We start from the raw sequence: 24,132 nt of genomic DNA, 5'->3' as shown, positions 1-24,132 counted from the left end.
AGTGAAAAAGGGAATGTTCTGATGCCTCATCTCATCTACCCAACATAGTAGTCACGGTATATTGAAAAGCCTTGGCCATTCTTGCACACCATGTTAGTTAGGGACAATGGTTTTAGGCTCTGCTCAAGGTAGCTAGTGTGAGCACTCCATTGCAACCTCGTCCTTCGTTTTCAGCTAGGATTTCCTCTGATGTTAAGGGACTAGGCCTGCTGCCAGCTTTCTGTAGTGAAAGGGATCTTTTCCATATGGTGAATTTAACAACTGCTGTGTGGGTTTTTTCACCTCCTACTAAGCATCCATGATGGTTGGCTTTAAGAAATTTAAGCTGCAGCAATAACAACTTCTGGAGTTTTTAGTGTGATTTGTGAACCTGAAATCAAAGAATCCAGGTAGCTACTCTTCACCGCTGGGAAGTTCCATGATAAACAGTGGGCATTTTTCTGGGCAGCATGTCTTGTGCCTCCATCACTCTATCCTTTCTAGTTGATGTGCAATGGTCTTTTTTGGGGCACTTACACACGGCATTTGCAGTCCTCATTCAGGTCTACAGCATATGGTCACTGCGGGCACAAGGTGAGGTCCACATGGGAACAGCCCCACATGCTGTTTTTTTTTCTGAATTTGTAGATGCGCCTTCCACAGTTAAACTTGTCAAGGTGTCTGTGACTTTTCAAGTGGACACATGCATGAATGCATCCACTGGAATATAAAATATGGCTTCCCTGTGTGGAAATCTACATCTATCTATAGTAGCCCAAGAAAATACAGGTATGTATGGAAAAAAGACAACTTATGATTTCTTCCAAACATGACTCCTGAAAACATGAAGAAGGTTCTTCGTTTCACTTTCCCTAACTACAGAAATTACAAACGTTGCTCCAAATTCCAAATACAAATGTTAAAAAAAATTGATACAGTACCTACTGCAAACTTATTGTAGTGACTGCTATGTCAAAATATAAATAGCATGTACAGCACACAGCATCCCACAGACCTCTGAACACTCATCGAAAGTGAAAGTCATAATAATGCCTGCAATAATACTCAAATTATTCCTAACATGCCTAGTGAGAAAGACAAGTTATACCTGTCCTTACAGTAAAACTGCAATGTCTATGAATCCTCTATATCTTAAAAAAATATTTCCAATTGATATCCCTTTTACATTTCAAAGAAGAACCACAGCATAGATTTTTTTCAAATATAATGGTCAATTCCTTCCAGTAACCAGATTATTGAAGGTCTGTTGTAAGTGCAAACAGTGAAGGAAAAGTTTACAAATAGTACAAATGGTTTTCATTACACTAGTTGCCTTGTTTCATATTTGCATGGATAAATACAAAGTATAGTGGAATATAGTATTACTAAGAACTTCAGGAGATTTTTATCTTTTTTAGACAGCGCTACAAATAAGTCAGTTATCAGCCTGGAATCCAATGATCTGCTCTTCTCACTCACACTCTGGCATGGCTAGTCCTGACAGGTGTTCCTAGGACGTTCTGAACAAAATTGTTGAACAAAAATATATCTTTAGCAGTTTCAGCCTTGAGAAGCTGCTCTCTGCTGACTAACTGTCAGAAGGACTGTCAGCAACATTCCGCAAGCAGCAGAACAAACATTAGGAAGACAAGATGTTTCAGCTTAGTTTTGGGGTCCTACAGTACTGACTGTTTCTGGCAGAAGAGGTTTCTCAATTCAACACGTCACGACACCAGTATCTGAATTACAGAATTAGTGTCGCAGCTGACAATCTGGTATCCTATATAAATTCCTTAGAATCATACAGCAGCTCAAACTCATTCATGTTCAGAAAGGAGACCAAAAATTTACTTCTAGGACCTCAGTATACAAATACTGTAATACTGAAAAATATTCCGTACGGCATCTTCCAAGATCCCAGTTCTTCATTTTACAAATTTCTCAGATATTTTCTGGTTTGTGATGGACTTCTGCCAGCCTGATGGTGAATGACATTTCCTAAGCAATCTATTTTTCTTCTTTAAATATCATCCCAAAGGCCTTTATCAGCAGTGCTGTAACCTGCATGTGCTCATACACAAACAATTTACGTATTGAAATTTTTAAAATGAATTTTCTTACTTTCAGGTACCAGTTATTTGTTTGGGAAGGTGCTGAAAAACCACCTGGCAGTTGTGCCCACCACCATCTCACCAGTATTTGGTAGACAAGTGTTTTACTACTTTCAGACATTTGTCTCCTCAAGTTTTTCTCCAGGGTGATATGAAGCCCTAAAATCTTCGACAAACTATGAGGTATTGCAAATACACAGACCTGCTTATGGGTGTGGAAGAATAGACATCTGTGTAAGTAGCTGATTAACCAACTCAATCGAGCAGGCTTAGCTATGATAAGCAAAAGTTTTGGATGAGGGCCAGTTTGTAGGTTTTTTTCTGATGAAAAAAGTGCTACTGGCACTATATCTGATTCCTCTGCAATCATTAAAAATGATTCTCCAGACTTTCAATTTGACTGTGCGTACAGCTCCTGGATTTACTGGCACATAGAGATTTATTGCCATTACCGATATTCACAGTTCCCAGCCCAGATAACAACTACGTTGTAACTGATGTCAAATAGATGAATATTAAACATCAGCAATAAGTTCTCTTGCAAGGTTCTGTAGTTCTTTTTCAACTTTCGTGTCCAGTTTCGACTGATTACTATAGCTTGTAGGCTTGCATAAGTGAAAGTGCTATTTTGCCCTTCAAATTCTTTGATCCTGATCATGTTATGGGGTGAATTCTATTTGCCCAAATTCATATTTCTTAAGTATCCTCTTTCATGAAGGTATTATAAAATACAATTTTGTCTGGAAAGTACATCATATACTATACATTCAGGTAGTTACTTAATAAATAAAATATGAAAGCTAGACATATTGTGGAATCAGTGTTAGATCACTTGTCCAGATATCTAAAGCACTTCAAATATCACATGTCCAAGCAAACAAGTGCTCAGGGAGCATCCATGCAACAAAAACGTTGGGAAAAAAATTACCCATTCTTGCCCTTTCCCAAGCAGAATTTTCCCCTTGTCTAGTTAGGGTCAGCTGTCCCTGCTGTGTCTCTTCAGGGTCATATATTGCCTGTTTGCCATAGGGCAAAGGGAAAAACCAGGGGGGCCCTGACACTGAGCAAGCACTGCTTCACATGAGTTGAAACACTTGTCAGTTACCAACATTGCTTTGGTCACAGTTCTACAACACAGCACCATACTGGCTGCTATGAAGAAAGGTAGATCCCTGCCAACCAGGCCTGGTATACCACCAAATAGGAACGATAGGAACTCTTCATCAGGAAGGGAAAAATCATGGATCTGGTGTAGGCTATTTCTGTTTGAGTCTTTGGAAATTCTCACACAGCCGTTTCAAAAAACTCAAAGTAGATCATAGGGGACATCTTCCTCATGCTTATTATGATGTTAAGGTAATATTTGTATTACATGGTGACAGCTTTTATTGGTCTTGCCCCACGTAATCCCCCTACAGCAGGGAGGAGAACAGACTACCTGACAGACAGAACAGACTACCATCTGAGGTTGCAGAAGACATTTATCTCAAACAAGTGCTAATCAGTATTCAATCAGAAAATTTTGATTATCAGTATTTTTCCTTCACTTTTTTTCTTGAGCTCCAGATTAATATACCATGTGACAAATAACTTGCTACCATGTGGGAGGGAGATGCGAAATTTACCAATAAGTGATCATCTCCCCACTAATTCAGAAGGGACATTTTCCTATTACATTTAGGACTGTGAAATTAATAACATCATTGTTCTGAGTTTTCTCAGTGTCAAGTTCTCAGTCTCTAGCACTAAATAAATAAATAATAAATTTATTCTGATTACTAATTGCACAGAATGATAGACCCAATAGTATCAGATACTCTATCTGGTCAAAAGAGAAAAAAATAGAAATATTTCATACACTCATTAAAAAAAAACTTAGTTAACCATGTAAGGAAAATGCTTGGATATAACAAAGGCAGGCCAATGTAATAAGTAAACACAATGTCTGGGAAAGAAAAAAGAGATGACAAACAGAAACAAACCCATCACCTCACTTTCACAGCTCTCTCTGACTGAAAGAATGTTTTCTGGGCATACAGGAGTACAGTGGACAATTTTTCATGCCCCCTTCTTTGAAAATTTAACTATAAATAATGATGAATAAAATTGTACATTTTAAGTGCTTAAGTAATACCTCACTAAGAGGACTGAAGTATTGGAAGAACAAAAATCCCATTTTTAACTGCAAATCTTAAACAGAGAAGCATCTAATTTATTATAAAGTATATATCTTTCTTGGACCTGTGCTTTGAATAATGCCTAATTACTTAATTTTTGTTGTTATTGTTTTCTGGAAAAAGAAACAACAGTAGAGGTGATATTAAATTACCTGTGTGGGAGGGGGCATGAGGGAGGAAGGTTGAAACATCAAAGGCTTTGATGATATTATGATATTTGAAAAATAACCCTACAAAATCCAGACCGTTTCTCATTCTTTCTGCCTGCTCTGGCCCTTAAAATTTATAAATCACTCTCCAGTAGTATGGATGCAAGTTTCTGCTGTCAGCAGCTCTTGCCCAGGTCCACTCAAACTGGATTCAGGTTCAAAGAAGAGAATACTGGGAAAAGCTGCGGCCAGAAAGGACTGTAAACGGGAATCAGGCCGCTTGCCAATGGGGAGCAGACTGTGTTTGTGCAAGGGGGGTGATAATTCCTGATCTATAGAGGCAAGAACTCAGAGCTACATGATATTATCCATTGAGCTCTGCCAGGTGGATCTTGTTAGCAAAACCCCTTGCAAATTTTACTTTAAATCCTAGTCTTTATTGGGGGAATTGAGCTGCTTCCTTTGAATTATGGATTGCTTCTTCCTAAAGACAAGTGATTTGGTGCTGTTGTGACTCTGGCTTCCAATAAGGTAACTAATTTGCTTATATCTTTCTAATTTGTAAAGAAAATATTACTTTAAACTGCTTGCATTACAGAGCAGAAGTGATTATGTAGCAATTTGATTTGTCTTTAATACTTACTATAGCAAGGTAAATTTCTTTAATTACTTATGTCCTCATCTATGCTTACCTTTTCTCTGGGTGGAAAATGTCAACTTTCCAAAAAAGAAAAGAAAAGAAAGAGTGGGAACTACCGAAGAGTGGGACTTCTTCATCCTATATGCAGAGCTAGGTCACCTAAGATTAGGATTTTCCTCTTGAAATGGTTTCTAGTGCTTTCTCTCATGGAATAGAACACTTTAGTCTAAAGCACAAAGTTCCATGAGAGATTTTTGGTGAAGACTGAAACACGAGACCATTCTCACAGCAGCCTGCCTACCTGCGATATCCAGGACCTACCTAGACAAAGGGTCTTAAAGTCACAGTTACATTATACTTAGGTTCACACTTTCATTATTATAAAGCCCAGCCATGGTAAATAAATTGATGTGAACCTGAGCAAAGAAGCACTTGGCCCATGTGTAATGAAGTAGGGCATTATACACGCAGCACTTCACTTCTACTGTCAATAAAATGTGCTTAAGCACTCTTATTCCAACTTCAAGAAAAAGAGAAAAATCTGACTGCCTTCATGCCATAATGTACACAGGAATGTTCTTTCATTTTTGTTCATAACTGAACCACAGAGGTAATAATTTCAAGACGGAAGATACCCAGGCTGAAAGATTTCAAGCTTTATCCATCTGAGATGATGATTGAGGTGAATTTTACTTTCCACCTTGCTGTTTTTACTCAGTAGAACAGGAGCTGAAAACCACTTATGCCAGCTAGCTGGTGTCATTGCTCACAACTTTAATCATTACCTTCTGGACAGATAATTCCCCATAGCCAAGAAGGCTCTAAAAATCCTCTCTCCATGTAGCAATGTTAACTTCAATTCAGTGTTGTTTCTTTGCTTCTAAAGCAGGTAATTACTTATCTTTCACATTTGGATTAACAATGAAAAGACTGCTTTCATAATCAAATTCAATTCATCGTAAAAATGAATACTATAGGTTTCATCTTTAAATATGATCTTAAATACAAATATATTCACAGAAGCACTGATAAGCATCCATACTGGGATCAGCTCTTTCCTTATTATCTATATGAACATAAACATCAGCCTAACTAAAAACAATTGCTCTGTTTGTGTAAAAAAGCTTTCATGGCACTCGCTGTCATAAACATTATTTGAATGAGCTTTTTTGGTTTTTTAATAACAATCATCAGTAAAGAAATTGGCATTCTACTTACTAAACATTAAATAGATGAGCTTTTACAGATCTACAAATAGGAGTTTTTAAATATAATTTACAACTGAGTGGTACTTACTTGTTTTGGGAAGTCACTCTTCAGTTCAGTAATACTTTTACACCAATATGCCGCTGTTTTCTCACTGATCAATTCAATGTTTAGAAAAGCGCCTTGGCCTGGGCCATAGATGGGACCCGAAGTAACTCCACGAACAATCCTCGGAGAAACGTTGGTCACAATATCCTGGAAAATCGTGAGGCCTGATCAGAATTGAGAGTCAAAGGTCCAGTCCTCAGCAAACCCACACATCAAACTTCACATACAAAGTGTTATGAATAAAAGAAATTAAAATTTAAAAAAAAATTGAAACAGAAGTGGTTCAAATTAAGATCAATGCTGCAATCTACAATATTTCTGAAGGTAAACATGGTTAGCAAACAATTTTGAAATAGACAGTAAACATGCAAAATGTTGTCTTGTTTGGTAGTCTTAATTAAGCCACAGTGTCACCATATCTATATTTACAAAGGACTGTAAATTCTGATATTATGTAAAACTAAAGAGAAACATATATGGTAAAACATTCTTTTTGCCAATTTCCAATTAAAAATAATTTTGACTAAAGGTCATTTATTTACAAATGTATTGGAACTATTTGTTTAAGTATCCCTCCTCACCATCTTGTCATTTTTAGTGAGATAACATGAACCTCCATTAGTATATAGCAATTAAGGTCAATTTACATATTTTAATTAAGAACCATACCATATAAAACAATTAGGGTAATAGGCATACTAACTGGATTTCATAACATTTGGACGTTTTTCCAACTAGATAGACAGGAAACCTTAATTAGCATTAATTAGCACTGATCTGCATATGTTTGATAAGGCATACCCTTGCCACAAAAGATTATTTATTCCTAAATCTGCCAAATGCTACAGTTACAGAGGATAAAGGGACTTTTCTTCACACTGTATGTAAATTTGGGATAATCTTCATTTGTTTATAAAGTTGAATTACTTATTATACAGAAAATATGCACTAATATTTTATAGTGATAGTTAATTAAATGTCCATTTACATATGTAGAAATAATTCAAAGTAATCTCCCCGTCCATCTATTTTAAGGCCTAATAACAAATCTGGAACTTGGGCATCACAATAATTCCTAGTTTTTCTATTAAAACATTTTCCCTTAATCACAAAAGCTTCACATCTCTCTCAACAGTTAAGCTATTTTCAGCAAATAAAAAAAATAATCTGGAACATTTTTGGAGTTGATGCAAACCCAAAGCAAACTGCAAAATACACTCCCCTCATTCCCAAAACAGTTTACACAAATTGCAGCTTATGCAGAAGAACCATTTATATCAGTTTGCTCTGTATTAGCCTCTTCTTTCACTCCCTTTAAACAGCCTCAGAGGAAACTGCCATTTGACTCCATCCCAGAAAGCTATTCCTACATTTAGGCCAGTACTATCAAATGATCCAGTATGGGAAAACAAAGGAAGACAATGACCAGACTCATGCAAGTACAGCACATGCTAATTTTCAGCAAGAGGGTGTTACTCTGACCATGCTTCAAGTTCTCCCTTTCTTCTGACTCTGGATGAGTCAGCAGCTTTGCAACCAAGGAAGCACTAAGTCTGTGCCACCAGCCCATTCTCTGGGTCACTGGATGGTGCAAAATTCCCTCCCTGTGGCAGACCTGTGGCTACGTGTGCCAGGTAATGCTTGGAGGATTCTACGGAACTGGCTGTTATCTTAACGTGTGCATGTTTTGTTCCTCTCCCACTCTCTCCCATTTTACTAAAAGTAAGAATTCAAAGATACATAATATACATATTACAGCTTTGAAAAAAAACACTCCTGTGAGACAGTCACAAAGCCTCCTTCTGCCTCCATACAAAAACACTCCAAAGTTCCTGCATCTGCCTTGGGCTTCCAGGCAATCTCTTCTAAGAACTGAGACCCTTGTCGAGACCTTGCAACTGTTGTTGAATCCCTATGGCTTCAGCTTGCTCCTTCCTGCAGTCATTGTCAACATCTGAGGACCAGTTTATCTCTGCAGGACTCCTTGAAGCTGAATCAGGTAATGCACAGACTTTGCAAACCGTCTCAAAAGAAGCCACCCTTCACATTAATGACCACAAGAGATGCACAGAGCCACATGAAACAGTAAACACACACTTTCTGCCTGTGTTTCCTAACTATCTTGTATTTTCTTTGAGATTTTGCGAGATCCCCTTTGCTGCTCAGAGCCCTTATCCTGCTGTCCCCTGCCAGCTCACAGCTGCTTTTCAATCAGCAGCTCCCACTGCCTCCGCACTGCCTCAGTCTCACAGGATCCCTCTGCTGCGCCCTGCACCACTTTGTTATCTTTCCTGACCAAGCTGCTTCTGCTTCCAAAAATCCTTCTTGGCTTTGAAATCCAAACATTACCACCTGGCTCTTTTGTCTTGGTTCATCCCGAGAGGAATCGGCTGTCCTTTTTCAAGATCCCATTACTCATTTGCCTCTTCTAGCTCCAAGTGAGCAGGATGGAGAGAGTTTGTAATGACTGACACGCTGGCACCTTTCCTGGCTCTTGTTAACACATGACAGCCCCAGACACAAGGAGACTCACAGTTCAAGGAAACAAAATGGAATTTATAACTTATGTGATGATTCAAGGAATCTGTCTATGTACATACAGAATGAAATCACACAAGTGACAGAAAATTGTCTCTTTGAGATAAGTGTGAAATACCCATGCAAAACTTGCCTTACTGTTGTCTTCAGTCTCATGCCACAGCACACATAAATGGGGAGAAAATCAAGCAAGGTATCCAACTAAGTTTATTTTGCTAATGCTGTGTTAGATGGACAATCCTGGTGGTTGGCTAGTTGTTAGGGTTTGTCCCCAAAACAGCAGGCAAGACAGCTGCAGTAACCACAGTGCTCCAGCACAACAGATTTGGGACATGGAGGCTTTTGTTGTTCTGTCTAAATTCTGATTTTCTCTGTTTGCAGATACAAATGCTAGTGCTCATCATTACTCTTTTGAAACTTCAGGTAAAAGCAGAATTTTCACCCAGTTATGCACAAAGCCCTTTTTCTCTTGATACGTGGATAGAAGCTTTCACAAAACTGATGCAAGAAACCTGAGAGGAAACACTTTGGCATTCAAACCTACAAACTTTTTTGACTTTAGGAAGAGCAGGCTGCTACAGAGATGACCCCACTGATATATTGGTCTGGATGCAGGTAACAGTAGAGGTCTGCATATAGAAAGAGCAAGATGTCCTCAAACTACAAAATGAAGCAAATATTTCTTACCTACCCATGAGAATAGAAGCAATAAAATGATCCATTGGAAACATGGCATAAAGCATTCACGTATCTTGAAGTCTGAATCCCTCAAATATTTCTAACTCCAGAGATCAGTAAAACAGTTATGTTAAACAGAGAAAAGTGCCAGTATCCTTTTGGAGTACCCTTTTCTGCTTGAGAACATTTCTCCTATTCTGATGACTTTAGATTGTGCTAATTTGCATTAAATATATATTTTTGTTCCTGCTGGTTAATTAAAACACTAATAGTGATCTGAGGCACCAATCAGGCCCCATTTGCCTGAATAATCCTTGAACACTGCAGTTGGATCCTTGAATTCCAAACTACTTAAGCTTTACATTCTGTGAGCTTTGAGACAAGATCTTTTAGATAAACCCCAAAAATAGCAATTTTCTATAAGCTATATTTAAATGAAGGAGCAAATCAAGACAGCAGCCCGCACCGTACCATTCCTTCTAAAACTTGTTCTATTTGACATTTTGTATACATTTATAGTTTGCCACAGATTTTTTGTATTGTCAAAACACAACCATGCTGTTTAAGCATGGAGAGACCTTTATGTTTGGGCAGCAGTGACATTCTGAGTTTTAAGGGACACAATGGGGTATCAGGCACAGTGGTAGATCACGCGATACACACATTTATTGTGTGTTTCTGCTAAAGTGATTAGTAGAGAAATAATTCACATTGTGAATATTAACATTGGCATCTGTAGGCGTGAAAGTTAATGACCCGTAGAAATGAATCAAGCCATTCACTCCTCTCTCAGAGTTATTGTTTTGGGGGAATCAAGACAGCTCTTCATTAGCAGGGTCCGCACTTCTTTTCCACAATCATCTCTGATAGAAATTAAAAGTAAAAAAGACTGGAGAAAAATGTTTCTTGCAAAGATTAGTTACTCCTGAGTACAACATAAAAACAGTCTCCCAAAAGGTATACCACAGCCTCATGCCAACACAATTAACTTAGATGTACTGGGCAAGTGTAAGAACTGCAAATGTAAAGCTATATTGCTTTTCATATCAAAATTCTAATGTATTTCTATTAATTTGCATATCTTGAAGCATACATTTTCATCCATTTTTCCCAAAATACCATAGCTAATTGTATTTTTATAAACACTTTATTATATCAAGTAGCTTTAGAGAAAATACATGACATGGAAAGAAAACTAGAATAGGTAACCTAAATTAATATATTAACCAGTTGTGCAAATATTCAGTCCTGAAGTATACACAGTCAGCAGTACTACTAAGTTTCCTGATAAGATTTAGGGATTTTATAAGTGCATGGAATGACACATGACAAGTGTTAACTTGTTTTTTTCACCCTGGAAGGCTTCTGAGACAGAAGAATTTGCATCACAGTGGCCTTTAAAGTCAATGAAAATCACAAAATAGTTCAAGCATTTTTAACTTTATCTTATTAAAGCAGATAGGATTTAGTTACCTTTGCCAATTTCTTTTCATTAATATGAGAGAAAAGAAAAATATTTAATACAATTAGCAGGCTACTACTTTTTACAAAATTAATTTGATCTTTCTTCCAGTGAGCAAGGACATTATACTTTCCAAGTGGAGTTTCTTTCTGTACAGTCCTGAGGCTGCAACTCACTTAATGTCAATATCAGCCAGGATGGAGCCACACTGTCCTCATCATGATCCAAATAAATAACTTCTTAAGAAAACTGTAGTTCAGTATCTTAATACAGCATACAAAAGGTTAGTAGAAAGTAAGCTGGAGTGTGAATAAAAGCTTACGTGTAAATTTCTGCTTTGTTGTATTCAATATCCAACCTTCACCGTTCAAACAACAAAACGCATTATATGAAAAATGGAGTTATTCAAACAAATTCTAGTGGACTCCTTTTCCCCACATAATTAAAGTACTATTGAAAGAGCTGCAAAAAATTTCAAAACACAGTAAAAGTGAAATATTTTTAAAGTTCATTTGCTAAATGCTCCTATAAGTCCCTCAACATCAAGTTTTAGTTTCCCCTATAGTCTTCACTAATTACAGTAGATTTCAGCATACAATTTCACCAACGTAAAAATAAGGAGGCAAAGGAATGGTGCCCTTTCCTGCTTAATATTGCAGTCGTTACAACATTCTGGAAACTACTCACAACTGTTTGCACACCCTCACAGATATGAAAGGCATCACAGACTTATGTCCTCATAATTCCCTGCCAACTCTCATTCAAGGTCTTGTGATGATTTGCCTCTTCTGTGACTCAGCTGTCTAGCCAGACTGTGTCTAGTATCACCCCTTCTGGAGTTTTAACCATCTACAAAAAGGCAAGTGAAACCTGAAGCAACAATACACAGCACTGTTCCTATACATCCTTTATGAGTTGCTCTTCACTTTCTCTCCTACATCCAAGCTGTGAGGCATGTGATATTTCCATAGGGTTCCTTTTCTGAGGCTCAGGTTAGGAACTTGTTCTCTTGAATTTCTCCATAGCTCAGAATTTTTCCAGCTGAGCTTGCCTACTCCTTTTAGCAGAAAGCTAAATCCACTTCAAGCACCTTCATGAACAAATTCCATCCACCCTACCAGGTACAACAATGCAAATTAATGGAGCTCAATCACCTCAACAAAGACCTTCCCTGATCCTGCTGGATTTTTATGATCTACTGCCAGAATGGTTCATGGAGCAGGGCAGGTAAATTCACTTGTGACTTCTGTCCAAGGAAGCCAGACATGGCTGATGGCACCTTGCCATACACACACCATCATGCTGTTTTGTTTTCCTGGTTATATTGCACACAGTGCCACCTGTTGATTTGCTAATATTTGTATGAAGTATTTTAGTTTACTTTGGACATGGAATTAAACAGTTTTTGCTTTCCATATAGCTAAAAAACCTCAGCAAAGCTGCTTCTGCATTCTCTCCTCCCCTCCCCTTCAGTGAACACTGAAAAAGCAAACAAACAAGAAACTACCTTAACAGAAAAACTTATCTCAGAACATCCCACCATGCAGAAACTTCTCTAATCTCTCCACTGCCAGCAATAAGCAATTTAGTGCTATACAAGTGCCTCCTTTTTTCCATCACATTTGTGAGTGAACTCTAAACTTAGCCTGGTCTTTCCTCTTCACTGCTTTCTCTTCATGATAGATAGGATATGATAGAATAATGTAAAATAATTACTTTTAAAGTTCCTCAGTGCAAATAAGCACTGTATTAAAAATCTCTTATTTCATCAGCCTTACAAAATCATTCACGCTGGTAATTTGAAGCACGAGAGTGTTGATCTCTCCACTAATACAGAAAAGATCCTGAAAAAGAGCCATGCTTTTATTTAGTAATTACACTTCTTCATATTTTACTTATAAGTTTAATATGCTATAGAGGGAAAAAAAAAAATACTTCAATATATTCCTATCTGTCTTTTGTCATGTGCTTGCAACATAGAGTTAATCTGATTGGCTGTTAGATCTTTCTGGTTTTTTTTTTCCCTAACAATGAAAGAACGCAAAAACCAAAAGTCTGGAGAAACAGTGCTTCTAAATTTTCCTTAATATTACACTCTATTTCTATACTGAATAGTCAGAGCTATGCAAACAATGAACAAAACCGAAACAAACAAACAAAAAAGAGCATTACCTCATCATAAATGTTTTTACAACATTAAACTATGCCATTTGTGTTTATTAAACCAATTTAACATTATAGCTCCAGCAAGCAAGCTAGCTTTCCAAATCAATAAGTTAGCACAGAAGACTGAAGCCCCATAGGGGAAAAAGTAATGCATCAGGATTTTGGAACAGAACTGCTGAAGCACTTACATTGTGTGAAAGACAAATGACAACTGCTTAGAGGTTTCATTACCATGCATTTGACATTTTTAATGCTGTCTCATTAGTGCTTTAAGACATAAAAGTGAAAATGCAAAATTTACAGATATCTAACCTAATTTCAACTTAAATTTTTTGCCATAGTTGCTTGATCAGCACACCACCTTTCTTAGCAGTGCAGTTTTCAGACAGCAGGCTATCACAACTGATAACTTTTGATTGGGACAGCAAAAACCCAGGCTATCTAGATAATCTGAACAGATCAGAACAAAAAGGAAGAGTTTACTCTTTTTGCCTTAGAAAAATCTCAGGGCAATGCCATCACCATTGAAAGTCAAGTAAGAATCATCTGCTGCCCTGACTGAAAACAGCAGAAGTCTCCCAGTGCTTCTTTAATTCATACATGATGATTTGGCTAGAATTCTTAATTTTATAGCCCAAAGTTCCAAAAAGTGATAAATCAGGTTAAAGTACAAAACAAAAGCAATTCAAATTATGTTTAAAAGTAAAAACAAACAAAACAAAACAAAAACCCCAACAACCAACGTCCACACATAACAACCAAAAGCAAATAAAGCAAACCTGGAACAGTAACTTGAACATTTATGCCAAATGCACTGCAGTTGAGTTACATATTTTACAAGAAAATGTTGTTTTGAATCTTTCTATACATTTACATTTTCTTGGATAGTTGTACAGAAATGCTTTTTATAATGCATATTTGTTACACTTTAAAATTAGTATTTAACTAACATTTAAAATAAAATGTAATGTCTTTCCTATTATTGACATATTTGTTCTTGTTTTTAAATGCGAGAATGCAGAAACATTTGCATGTAACTACAAAAGATCATTTTTAAACTGCATTGTGCCCTACGGTATTTTGCCTTGACAAACAATGTCTAGATATAGCATTCAACAGAATACAAAAAAGCAATCTTTATCACAAGGTTAAAATTAGTCTTTGAACAAAAGATGCTTTCAAAGCAAACCCAAATTCTCATCAGCTTTGTAGCAGTTTCTTTGGGAGAGACAGAGAAGCAAGGGAGGAAAAGAAAGAAAAAAGAACCTGAAGGACATCTGAAAAATTTCTTGCTAATGTGTGCATACACTTTATCAGTTTCCTGATAAAGGTATAAGCAGCAGGACATGATTAAATTTCTGTTGTCAAACTGCACTGTGGTCAAAAGTGTAACTGCGGAAAAGAAGATCTGCAGCTCATGAGTGAGAGTTCTATCTCTATTCACTTGCTTTTGAAACTGTTTCTTTTTGGTGTCCATATCAGTCCATGTCTTTTTTGACTAATAATAAAAATTTCCATGAAACCCAAATTTTTTGTTGGTGCAAGTGTTGGTTTCTTTGAAGGTTTTTAGTTTTACTTTAGTTAAACACGTACAGCTTTCACAGTGGGCTGTGCTCTGCACCTCCGTGAAATACAGTCACTGACAAGAAGACAGCAGCAGATGGTCAGTGCTACATTTGTAATTGAAGAACAAAACTCAAGAAAGCAAAAAGAAGTATCACCTTTGCAACTATCTGAAGTAACCACAGCCACAGGAATATCCCTATAATTATTTATCATACTATAAGGATGGTATTGCGATCTTCTAAGAAAGAAGATGCTTGAGAAGTCATTGTTTCGGATTCTATGAATTGAGCCTACTCATAAGCAACTCACAAATCCCATTCAAAATCAGCCTGGGAAATCTGGAAGCTGGATCACCAAATATTTCTGAATTAGAAAGTTTACTATACCTAATCAATGTTGTATAGCCAGTCCTGCATTTCAGCATAGATCTCATTTAGAACTAATGAGAAAAGAGCTCAAGTGCTATAGAAGCAATTGTTAGCTGCCTTCATAGCTGAGTAACCAAGTCAAATGAGTGGAGCTTAGGAGAGCAGGCAAAGTTAACTTAAGGCAGAGCTATTATTCTGGCACCCATGCTGGTATTTGCTGACTAGGAACATACTGAAATGTTGATGTGAAGTGGCCACACAGCTCTGTTTCTGTTTGCTCACTTTGTCCCAACTGATCAGAGACACGTGAACAGAAATGTTGTGTTTTGCTGATGTAAAGCATTATCACCATTTGCTGTCTGCCCAAGGTCTCTTCTGGAGACCACAGTCACTGCCATTCATTGTTTAATTAGAGGTCATCATTAGTTTACAATTACCTTCCCTCAGAAAACTTCTCTGATTCTTTTAGACTTGCAAGATGACATTCTTACACTATCATAATCATTATTTAATAATGCCCCCAGAGCTTAAAAAAAATCCAAGAAATGCCTTCTTTTGCAGCTGCCACCAAATAACCAAAGTTAAAATTTTATCTACATCAATTGTTTGCAAACCATTTTCATTAATATCAATGTCATCCAGACAGTGAAAGTAGAAGAAAGTATAAGCCTTTGCAAATCTATTTCCAACAAAGTGAGATCCTTGAGACTACCTACTATAAAACACAATGCTATAAAATAGCAGCAGATATAATCCCTGAAATACTGGGATAGCATAACTTGAAACTATGTAAAAACTCAGTTTACTCTACTGCAAGTTACATCCTTGCTGTCAACAGACTACTATTTGTATAGATCCGATGAAGTACCTGACAAGCTTTATTGAAAAACTTAAACTCAGTATCTGTAACTCACTTTAGTTCTTTAAAATATTTATGAGTCATTTCTGGAAAATAATCCAGACAAAATGCTTAAAAGTGATCAAGTGGATTCTATTATTCAACTGCAAGCAAAGAACAGAATTGCAATACTAACAATTTAAGGGGAAACAAATGGAGTAAAATGGGAACACAAATATCTGCATAGACTTCAGCTTTTGATCTCTATCCTGTGAATCCAATGAAGTTTCCAAGGACCTGTGCACAGATTTTGAATTCTAATGCATATTAATTAAAATATGATAGTTCAGTTTATGATGTTTAACTTAAGGAATTCTTGACAAACACTGTTAAATGGTCCTGTGGAATGGGAAGTAAAAGTCAGCCTGAAAAATCTAAGAAACAAGACATCTAATGCTAGTAAATAAGATCTATCAGAATAAAAACATTTAAAAAAAGAGAGAGAGAGAATCACAGGTAACCTCAAAATTCTAACAAAACTATTGAAAGAAACAGCAAACAATGAGAAAATGGAGGTGACTATCCATATAAGAGAATATACCCCAAGGATTAACAAAGCTCCTGTCAACAACTCCAGACACCTGTATCAAGCTCATTTATTACCTAATAAAATATTAACATGTCCTGATCCAATCTATGGTAAAATTTTAATTACTGTTTTCTCATAGAGAAACCATATAATCAAGGTACTCATAGCTATTCCTAGTGCTTGCTTTCTAAAGCTCCATTAGTAAATTGTGAACCAGCACTAAAATATTTTCCTCCAGACTCCTTAAAGTAAATCAAGACTATTATATTCTCCTGGGAGGAGGGGAGAAAAGATTCCCTTTCAGGGTAGAAAGGATATCTTCACTAACCTAGAAGAAAAATGTTTTACATACAGTCCTATTTAAAGAGGAGTCAAAATTCTTGCAAAAAGAATCAACACTGGGGAGCTACACAGCGTTAAGATTATACATAAATTTATGCATAATCCAAAATATTTTTATTCCCGGATTAAGTAATTAAGAGAAGAATCACATTATTCCCTTGAAGCATGTATTTAAAATATCTGCTGAGGATAAATTACAAATATCAAGGTATGTCTTGAACATACATGCAGCATTTTCTTTTTCTATTAGGACAAGAACGCTTAACTACGATAAGCATTGACTTGTATCTGGCTATATTTAGGGGTCAGAAATTCAATTCTGTTTGGAACATTATTTAAACAACTATTATAATTTTCAAAGTATCCGCTCCTCAGGTGGCACTAAACAATTTCAAGTTATATACAAGTACACAAGGGTGGTGGAGGGCTTTCTGCATCTAGGGGAATAATTTATTTTACATTCCAAAGAAAATCTATCCATAGAGCTTCTACTTGGGTAACACAAGCCCCTTAAATGTAATCTTTTTTAATAACATACTCTTTTCATCATTTCCTCTGCATAAGTTCTGTTGAAGCCAACAGAGCTTTTGCCTGAGAAGAGATTGCAAGACTGAACCATTAACTGCTCTCATAGTCTGATTAGATGTGGATTTGGACACTTAACATGGATTTGGACACTTAACATAATTGTGGGAAAAAATAAATTGCAAAAGTATTAACCAGCACTTCAATACCTTGTATGAGATTTAAAGAAAAATTAATTCAGAATTAGATTTTAGATAGGATCTTTAAAAAGGATAGTGATTTTTGCTAGAATGCTCATCTACTTTGAAATTCATGATATAAAACTAGTATTCTTAGTCCTCTACGTGCTGACTATCAAAATGAATGGGATACATAAGACTACTTAAGATGTTAGAATTTGTTTTCATAGACATAAGCGTGGTTGAGAGTATCAGAATAGTTTTAAACTAGATAAGCAATTTTCTTTATCATTAAATGTAAAATAGGCCTAAAATCCCAGCACTCTTAAGAGTTATTCCTCTGGTCTGGCAGTTAAGTAAATAAGCTCATCTGAGGAACCAGAAGGCATAAATAGATAGGCTGGATACAAGTCAGTTTCCCATGAAATCAATAGGAAGGTGGCTGTTAGAAACTACAATTGAGTTAGGTTTCATTTTGGGAATTTATGGTAATTGCTCCCACTAGTACAGCCACAGAGGTGTTGGAAGGTGTACAATGGTCCTATCCCAACTTTGGTGCTACTGGCAATACTGCTGCTGAGAGAGAGAGGCTGCAAGAGGCTTGTGCACACTCCATCCTGAAATACAGAGAGTGAATCTGCACTGAGTTACCAGGGTTGCAGGGGATGGACTATCCTGCAGGCTCTCCATTTATTCCATTAGAATCTTGGTTTAAAACTGGGATGTTGATCTAAAGACCTTCTGATTCTGAGTTTAAAAGAACAAATTTGCAAGGCTGCATGAGGACAAACATGCTTGTTCCCTGTCTCAATCACTGATAATTGTATTCATGACAAATAAGTGACATATGGAATACTTTCCCATCCTTATTTTCCTATCACAGATATGGGTTTTAAAGCACAGCTCACAAAGCCTCACAGAAGAATAGGATATACTTGCTACTGACACATACTGGATTAGACAAACATTCTCACTCCTCCTTTCCACTGAAACAAACTTTGCATAAGGACCAACAAGCACTCCATATTACAGAGATTTATAATTCCTCACTATAAAAAAAAAAAAAAAAAAGAAGAAGAAGAAGAAGAAGAATTATTGATTCTTGCTTCTCGGACCAAATTTGTACTTGTATTCCTATGTACATAAGTTAAAATACACAGTACAGCCAGTGATCACTTATCTTAACAAGCAAAACAACAATGTATATAGGCAGGCATGGACTGCATGCTCCCGTTTTTGAAGGCACTAGGAAATTTATTTTTACATCTTCATTTATCTTAGACAACCTTCCTCTAGGTGAAGTACTGGCTTGTGAAGCCAGTACAGATTAGGCCAGCACAGGCTTCTTTGCACACAGTGATGCAGCAGAAGCTTTATTTCTTGTGGAATTTAAACAGGATTTCGTAAACTGCAAATGCAGAATACTGAATACACTACCATGAGAATGTCAACAAATGTTTTGGAAAACTCTTAAACTACAGCCACAAAAACTAGAGTTACTGTGGGTGGTAAGCCAATTGGGCATTATATAAGCTCTTAATGCCACACATCTTTTCATGACGTGTCTTCATATATTTGAATTTATTTTTGTTTTTAAACAGACATGTACTATATATATTTGAAAAATATTTTCAATAACTTATAGCTTGCGTAATTTGCACTTCAATGAAACATTACTTTGTTACTCCTTCGATAAAGCATTCATATATAACTATGAGTGTTGCTTGTACTGTTGTTCTCTAAAACACACTTCTTTCACACAGAAGCCATTTTGTTCTGTAGTAACACAATGCATTTTGTTTGTGCAAATATATGAACAAACCTTTTATTTACAGGTAGTCTATTCCTTACTATGAACTCACCTAATTTTAATTAGGCATAATTACCTAGCTATACAGACAACAGTTCCCCCCCAACTAAATTGTGAACACTAACATTTCAAAGGATGTTTTTTTAAGTGAAGATAAGTTACTACATTAAAAATAAATGAGCTATTTTTGTCAGCTGATTGGACACTGACTACACATAATAAATCACCAAGAGAATTGTATGCTGTTCTGCATGCTAACCTTGAGCTGCAGTTATTCTATTGCCTGCAATTCAGAAGACAATAAGATGTTTTACCCAATCAGCTGATAGGCTGAAGGAACTCAAAAGACTGAAATGGCTTAGCAGTACACTGGCTTTTAGATATCAAATTACCTCTGGAACCCTCTACCCAGAAGTAACTCTAACAAAACCCATTTGAAATACAGCTTCAATATTCAAAAAAATCAATAATTTAAACCACAGTTTGAACATTTTTACTGCTTCCACTGCAGACTGCTGGTTTTTTTGAAATGAAAATGCTAACGGCACCAAAGGGGAAAGCTCCAGCCAGAAGAAATACATGTATGCGGGCATGGATTGGCTTGGAATCCTGGTTTGCCCACCCGCCCCCCCCTTCCTTCATGTTATGTTTACATGAGATCTCTTAAAACCAATAAACTCTCATTTCCATCACTTTGGGAAAAAAAAATAAAATGTTTTACTTTCTTGCATTTAATTCTTCTGTCCATGAGAATTTAGCTATGCCAAGATGCCCCACAGTAACATACATGCTGAGTACAAATGTTACAGCCTCAATCCTGCTATTAAGTCACATTGTATTGGAACTGTCACTAGTGTCATGATTTTCAATACTGGAATTGTAAGCTCTTGTGCAGAGACAGCAAACCAGGAATGTGGGTGATGCTGTGTTCCAACATCTACATCACAAGTGGGAAGCAGTCCAACGCATCCTGCAAAAAATCAAGTACAGACGGTCTGCTGCCTGTGATAAAAGCTCAGTCTTTGGCACTTTTTTTTTTTTTTTTTTTTTGTAAGTTTTGTTAATGGCAGAATGTAAGAGCTTAAAAAAAAATAAAAAACAATGGAATTTACATAAGACAGTGCTTATGTATCTCTATGTAGGCAGCTCCAAACATACAGTAAGAAGAATTTTTGTTGTAGTAGCAAAGCATTACTTTGCTTGGTTATGTAGTACACAAGAAGTTGCAAGATGGATAGTCTTTGGTTTATCATTTTAATGCTTTATCCTCACATATGTTCTCATTCTCTTCTTAAGTACTTTTACAATGTTCTCCAATCAGAGGGCTATATTGAAAAAGAAAATATAAAAGATATTATGAGGTGAAGGTGCTCAAGTAAGCTGTATTTGGATAAATATTGTTTTGCTGTAAAGACTAAGTTGGCATTTCCAGATTAAAATTTATGTTTCCAGAACAAAAAATGATAATATAACCCTTATGAATTTTCCAGCTGATAAATTTGCTCAATTTTAGTCCAAGATAGATGCAGATTTTTTGCCTGGAATAAGAAATGACAACAGTATAACCATTACAAAAATGTGACACTCAAAAATGTGTACTCCAGAACTTCAAAGATGGACTCCAATATTCTCCTGTCCCTGAAGGCATAAAATTTCTCTGGATGTCAAAGAAAGAAATCCATAAGTAAGCAGAGAAATTCATCTGAGTTTAAATACAGCAGTCTACAGGAAAATAAGATTTTGTTTATTTATGTGCTTGAGATCTGCATTGCCCTCATGTGCAACCACCCATTCCAGGTGTCCCTGGCAGGCCTTAAAAGTTACCTTTTACACAACCAGCAGCAAGCAATTGACCTGAGAACAATGCCCCTGGCAGTAACATAAACAGAGCACATAGAAACTCAACATTCATCCTTTTCTTAATTTTGCAAAGCTAAGGAGGAAAAAAAGTTCCTCAGGTTTGTGCTAGAGTTAACAGCCTGGCTGTTAAAGATCACCCTGGTGCAAGAGCTCTGAGCATATGCATTAACACTACTCAGAGGAACTGCCAGCATCTCCTCCCCTTCTGGCCAAGCATAAATGGAACACCAGTACGGGCAGGGAGCATTTAAATTCCCCAGCAACGCACCTCATAGCATCAAGGCATGAAGTTTGTTACCACACAATATTTGGATAGATTTAAAGAGTAGTTCCATATAGCAAGCACTGGCAGTAGATTAATCTTGAAATGCAAAGCATGGATACATTTAGCAAGGCCTGCATTCAGAAAATAAAAGGGGTTCACACTTCTGGCTCTTATCTGCTGCTGCAGCAATGGCCTGCAACAGAACTACAATGCTCAGCCAGAAGGACTGATAATTCTCTTGCTGTAGCCTCTGGATATTTCCTCTAACAATCCTAGCATTACTCCTATCTTGGCAGGACTGACTTTTGCTCAGCATGCTCTCAGCCATGCCCCAGTCTCACACAAACACTGAATAATGCAATCAACTGCTCAAGCTAAATCAGCTATAAGGACTATAAGGGTGAGTTTCGACATATTGAAAACACTTCAATCAATGACACTGCTAAACCTTCTCTATGGCTTGATACACACATTAAATAAAAGGGTAGTGATCAGGAACCTCCTGAGCCATGTGTGGAGAGAACCCAATGAGCAATGCACCAGCATGTAACACCAACAGCGCACTTCCTATGTGCTCCTCCAGTCCCACACTTTAAGCACCGGGCTTTGCCAATGGACAACAAAGATGCTTCAGGAATGAACATGGCTGAAAAAATACTGCTTGCATGTACTTAGGAAACATTTCCATTTTTGATCAAGCACAGTAATACACATATAATAAGATATAGCTAAAACTGCATATGAAAACATTAATAATTTCTGAAACATAATTTACCAGAATGTTATTAATTGCTATTTAAGAATAGCGCTATTGTCTTTTTTTTAATTATTTTTAAGATTTCAGTGTTTGCAGCAGAGATTTACACATACACATTTACTGCACAATATGAACTATCTGATATATCCTTCTCTGTGTTTGTGGAGTTTATTACATCAGAGATCATAAGAGCATGTGCCAGAAATTCCTTCAAAAGGATGCAAAAAGGTAACAATTATCCTCTGAACTCCTTTCTCTGTCTTCAGAGAATAAAATGCATTAGCAACATATCTGTTTTCTGTCCCATGACAGACAACGAAGGCAAGTGTGATGGTTGCACTTTGTGCTTTCAGCTCCTTCAGCTGGCTGGTGAAGTGAGCTTTGTTCTGAATGTGCTGTCAGAGACAAAAAGAATAGTTCCTCTAATACTTTTAAGGAATGATTCTTAAAAAATGTACAGAAAAATGAATTGAGGAGGTTCGCTTTTGCACACATGCAGATGGATACAGAAATGTGTGCCTGTAAACATCAAATACAAATCTAAAAAATGTTTTATTTGGAAGAAAATTAGGTACATGTAGCTTCCTTGGATACTTTTGACTTGAATCAATGAAATGCATTGGTTTTATTTTGTGAAAAGAATAACAGAACCTCATGCAGAGGAATCACGGTGTTCTGGCCTATACGAATAAACACAGAGAAGCAGCATAGCAAGTATAATTATAATCCCCTCAGATGAGGGTCAAGGCCCCTTAGATTGGCTTCAGTGCTTAGTCTTATGTCTTCTGACTGCCACAGTGGAAATCCTCTCAATTGCTCATGATTTTGCTTCATTATTTTTGAAGGAAAAATTATAAGCAAAGCCTCACAACATAAGGGGAGCTACACAAAGGCACTGGTAACTCTGCAGGTGAAGCAGAAAGATCATGGCATAAAAAAAGGCTTCATTAATTCAAAGAAAGCATAATTTATACCCTCACTATTTTAATTTTTTAAATATTCATGTGGAAAAAGAATGTGTTTAACCAGCCATCCAGGCCTGGAATTCACTTTATCTATTTATTTTTTAATTCCATTAAGATGATGACATTGTGCCTAAACAAAATATTGCTAAAAAGTAAAAAGATGGGCAGGGCACCTATGAAACAATATATAATATCCAAGACGGAAAGTGGATATCATGCTTTCCTTTGCTCAAGTGACATCCAAAGCATTCTCTCTCTCTTTCTCTCTCTCTCTATATATATACACACATACTTCCTGAGGTTGTTTAGAATACAGAAAGAATTATTATTTTCCTTAGATTTGCTGATATGTAGCTCAAATTAAATCTCTGCATTGTGTAAAGACCCAGTCCTATGCTGCATTATGCTTCTGATTCTGATAATTAACTTTAGAGAAGCGCATGTATGAAGGTACTTTACTGAATTAAATTTAAATCACCAAGAATTGACACTTTTGCTGAATTGGTGTCTACACTCCTTTACTGTCCAGACTCTCACTGTTTAACACTCTCAGCTGTTTCTATGGTCTTTGGGTCAGAGCCTGGAATCCAGATACTTTCATTAATTGTATTATAGTTAAGCAAAACTCACACTTATTTAATTCAGAGCACCATTATGACCTGTTCATATTCTGTCACATCTAGGGAAGAATAAAATGACTAATGAGGATTCAGAATATCATAGATGATGGTTATGGTGGTTGGCGAGTATCCCTGTGAACAATCATCCTCTTTCAACATCAGCATTAAAATGGAGTATCCTGGGGACTCCACCAAACAAATCACAATACAGCAATTATTATTGCCCTGGTCAAA

At 36.6% G+C, this 24,132-nt stretch overlaps 1 protein-coding gene across 3 annotated transcripts in view; it reads right to left on the bottom strand.

The window, feature by feature from the left end:
- Window positions 1-24,132, bottom strand: part of DPYD (dihydropyrimidine dehydrogenase) — a 319,673-nt gene that overhangs the window by 119,119 nt on the left and 176,422 nt on the right. For all 3 annotated transcript variants that reach the window (XM_032446240.1, XM_015870373.2, XM_032446239.1), the window contains one exon: window positions 6,353-6,517. In XM_032446240.1, coding sequence (XP_032302131.1) covers window positions 6,353-6,517 — 165 coding nt within the window. The remainder of the gene's footprint in view (window positions 1-6,352; window positions 6,518-24,132) is intronic.

This window comes from Coturnix japonica, chromosome 8, assembly GCF_001577835.2.
Source record: "Coturnix japonica isolate 7356 chromosome 8, Coturnix japonica 2.1, whole genome shotgun sequence".
NCBI lineage: Eukaryota > Metazoa > Chordata > Aves > Galliformes > Phasianidae > Coturnix > Coturnix japonica.
This window is presented reverse-complemented; position numbering and strand designations above follow the sequence as displayed.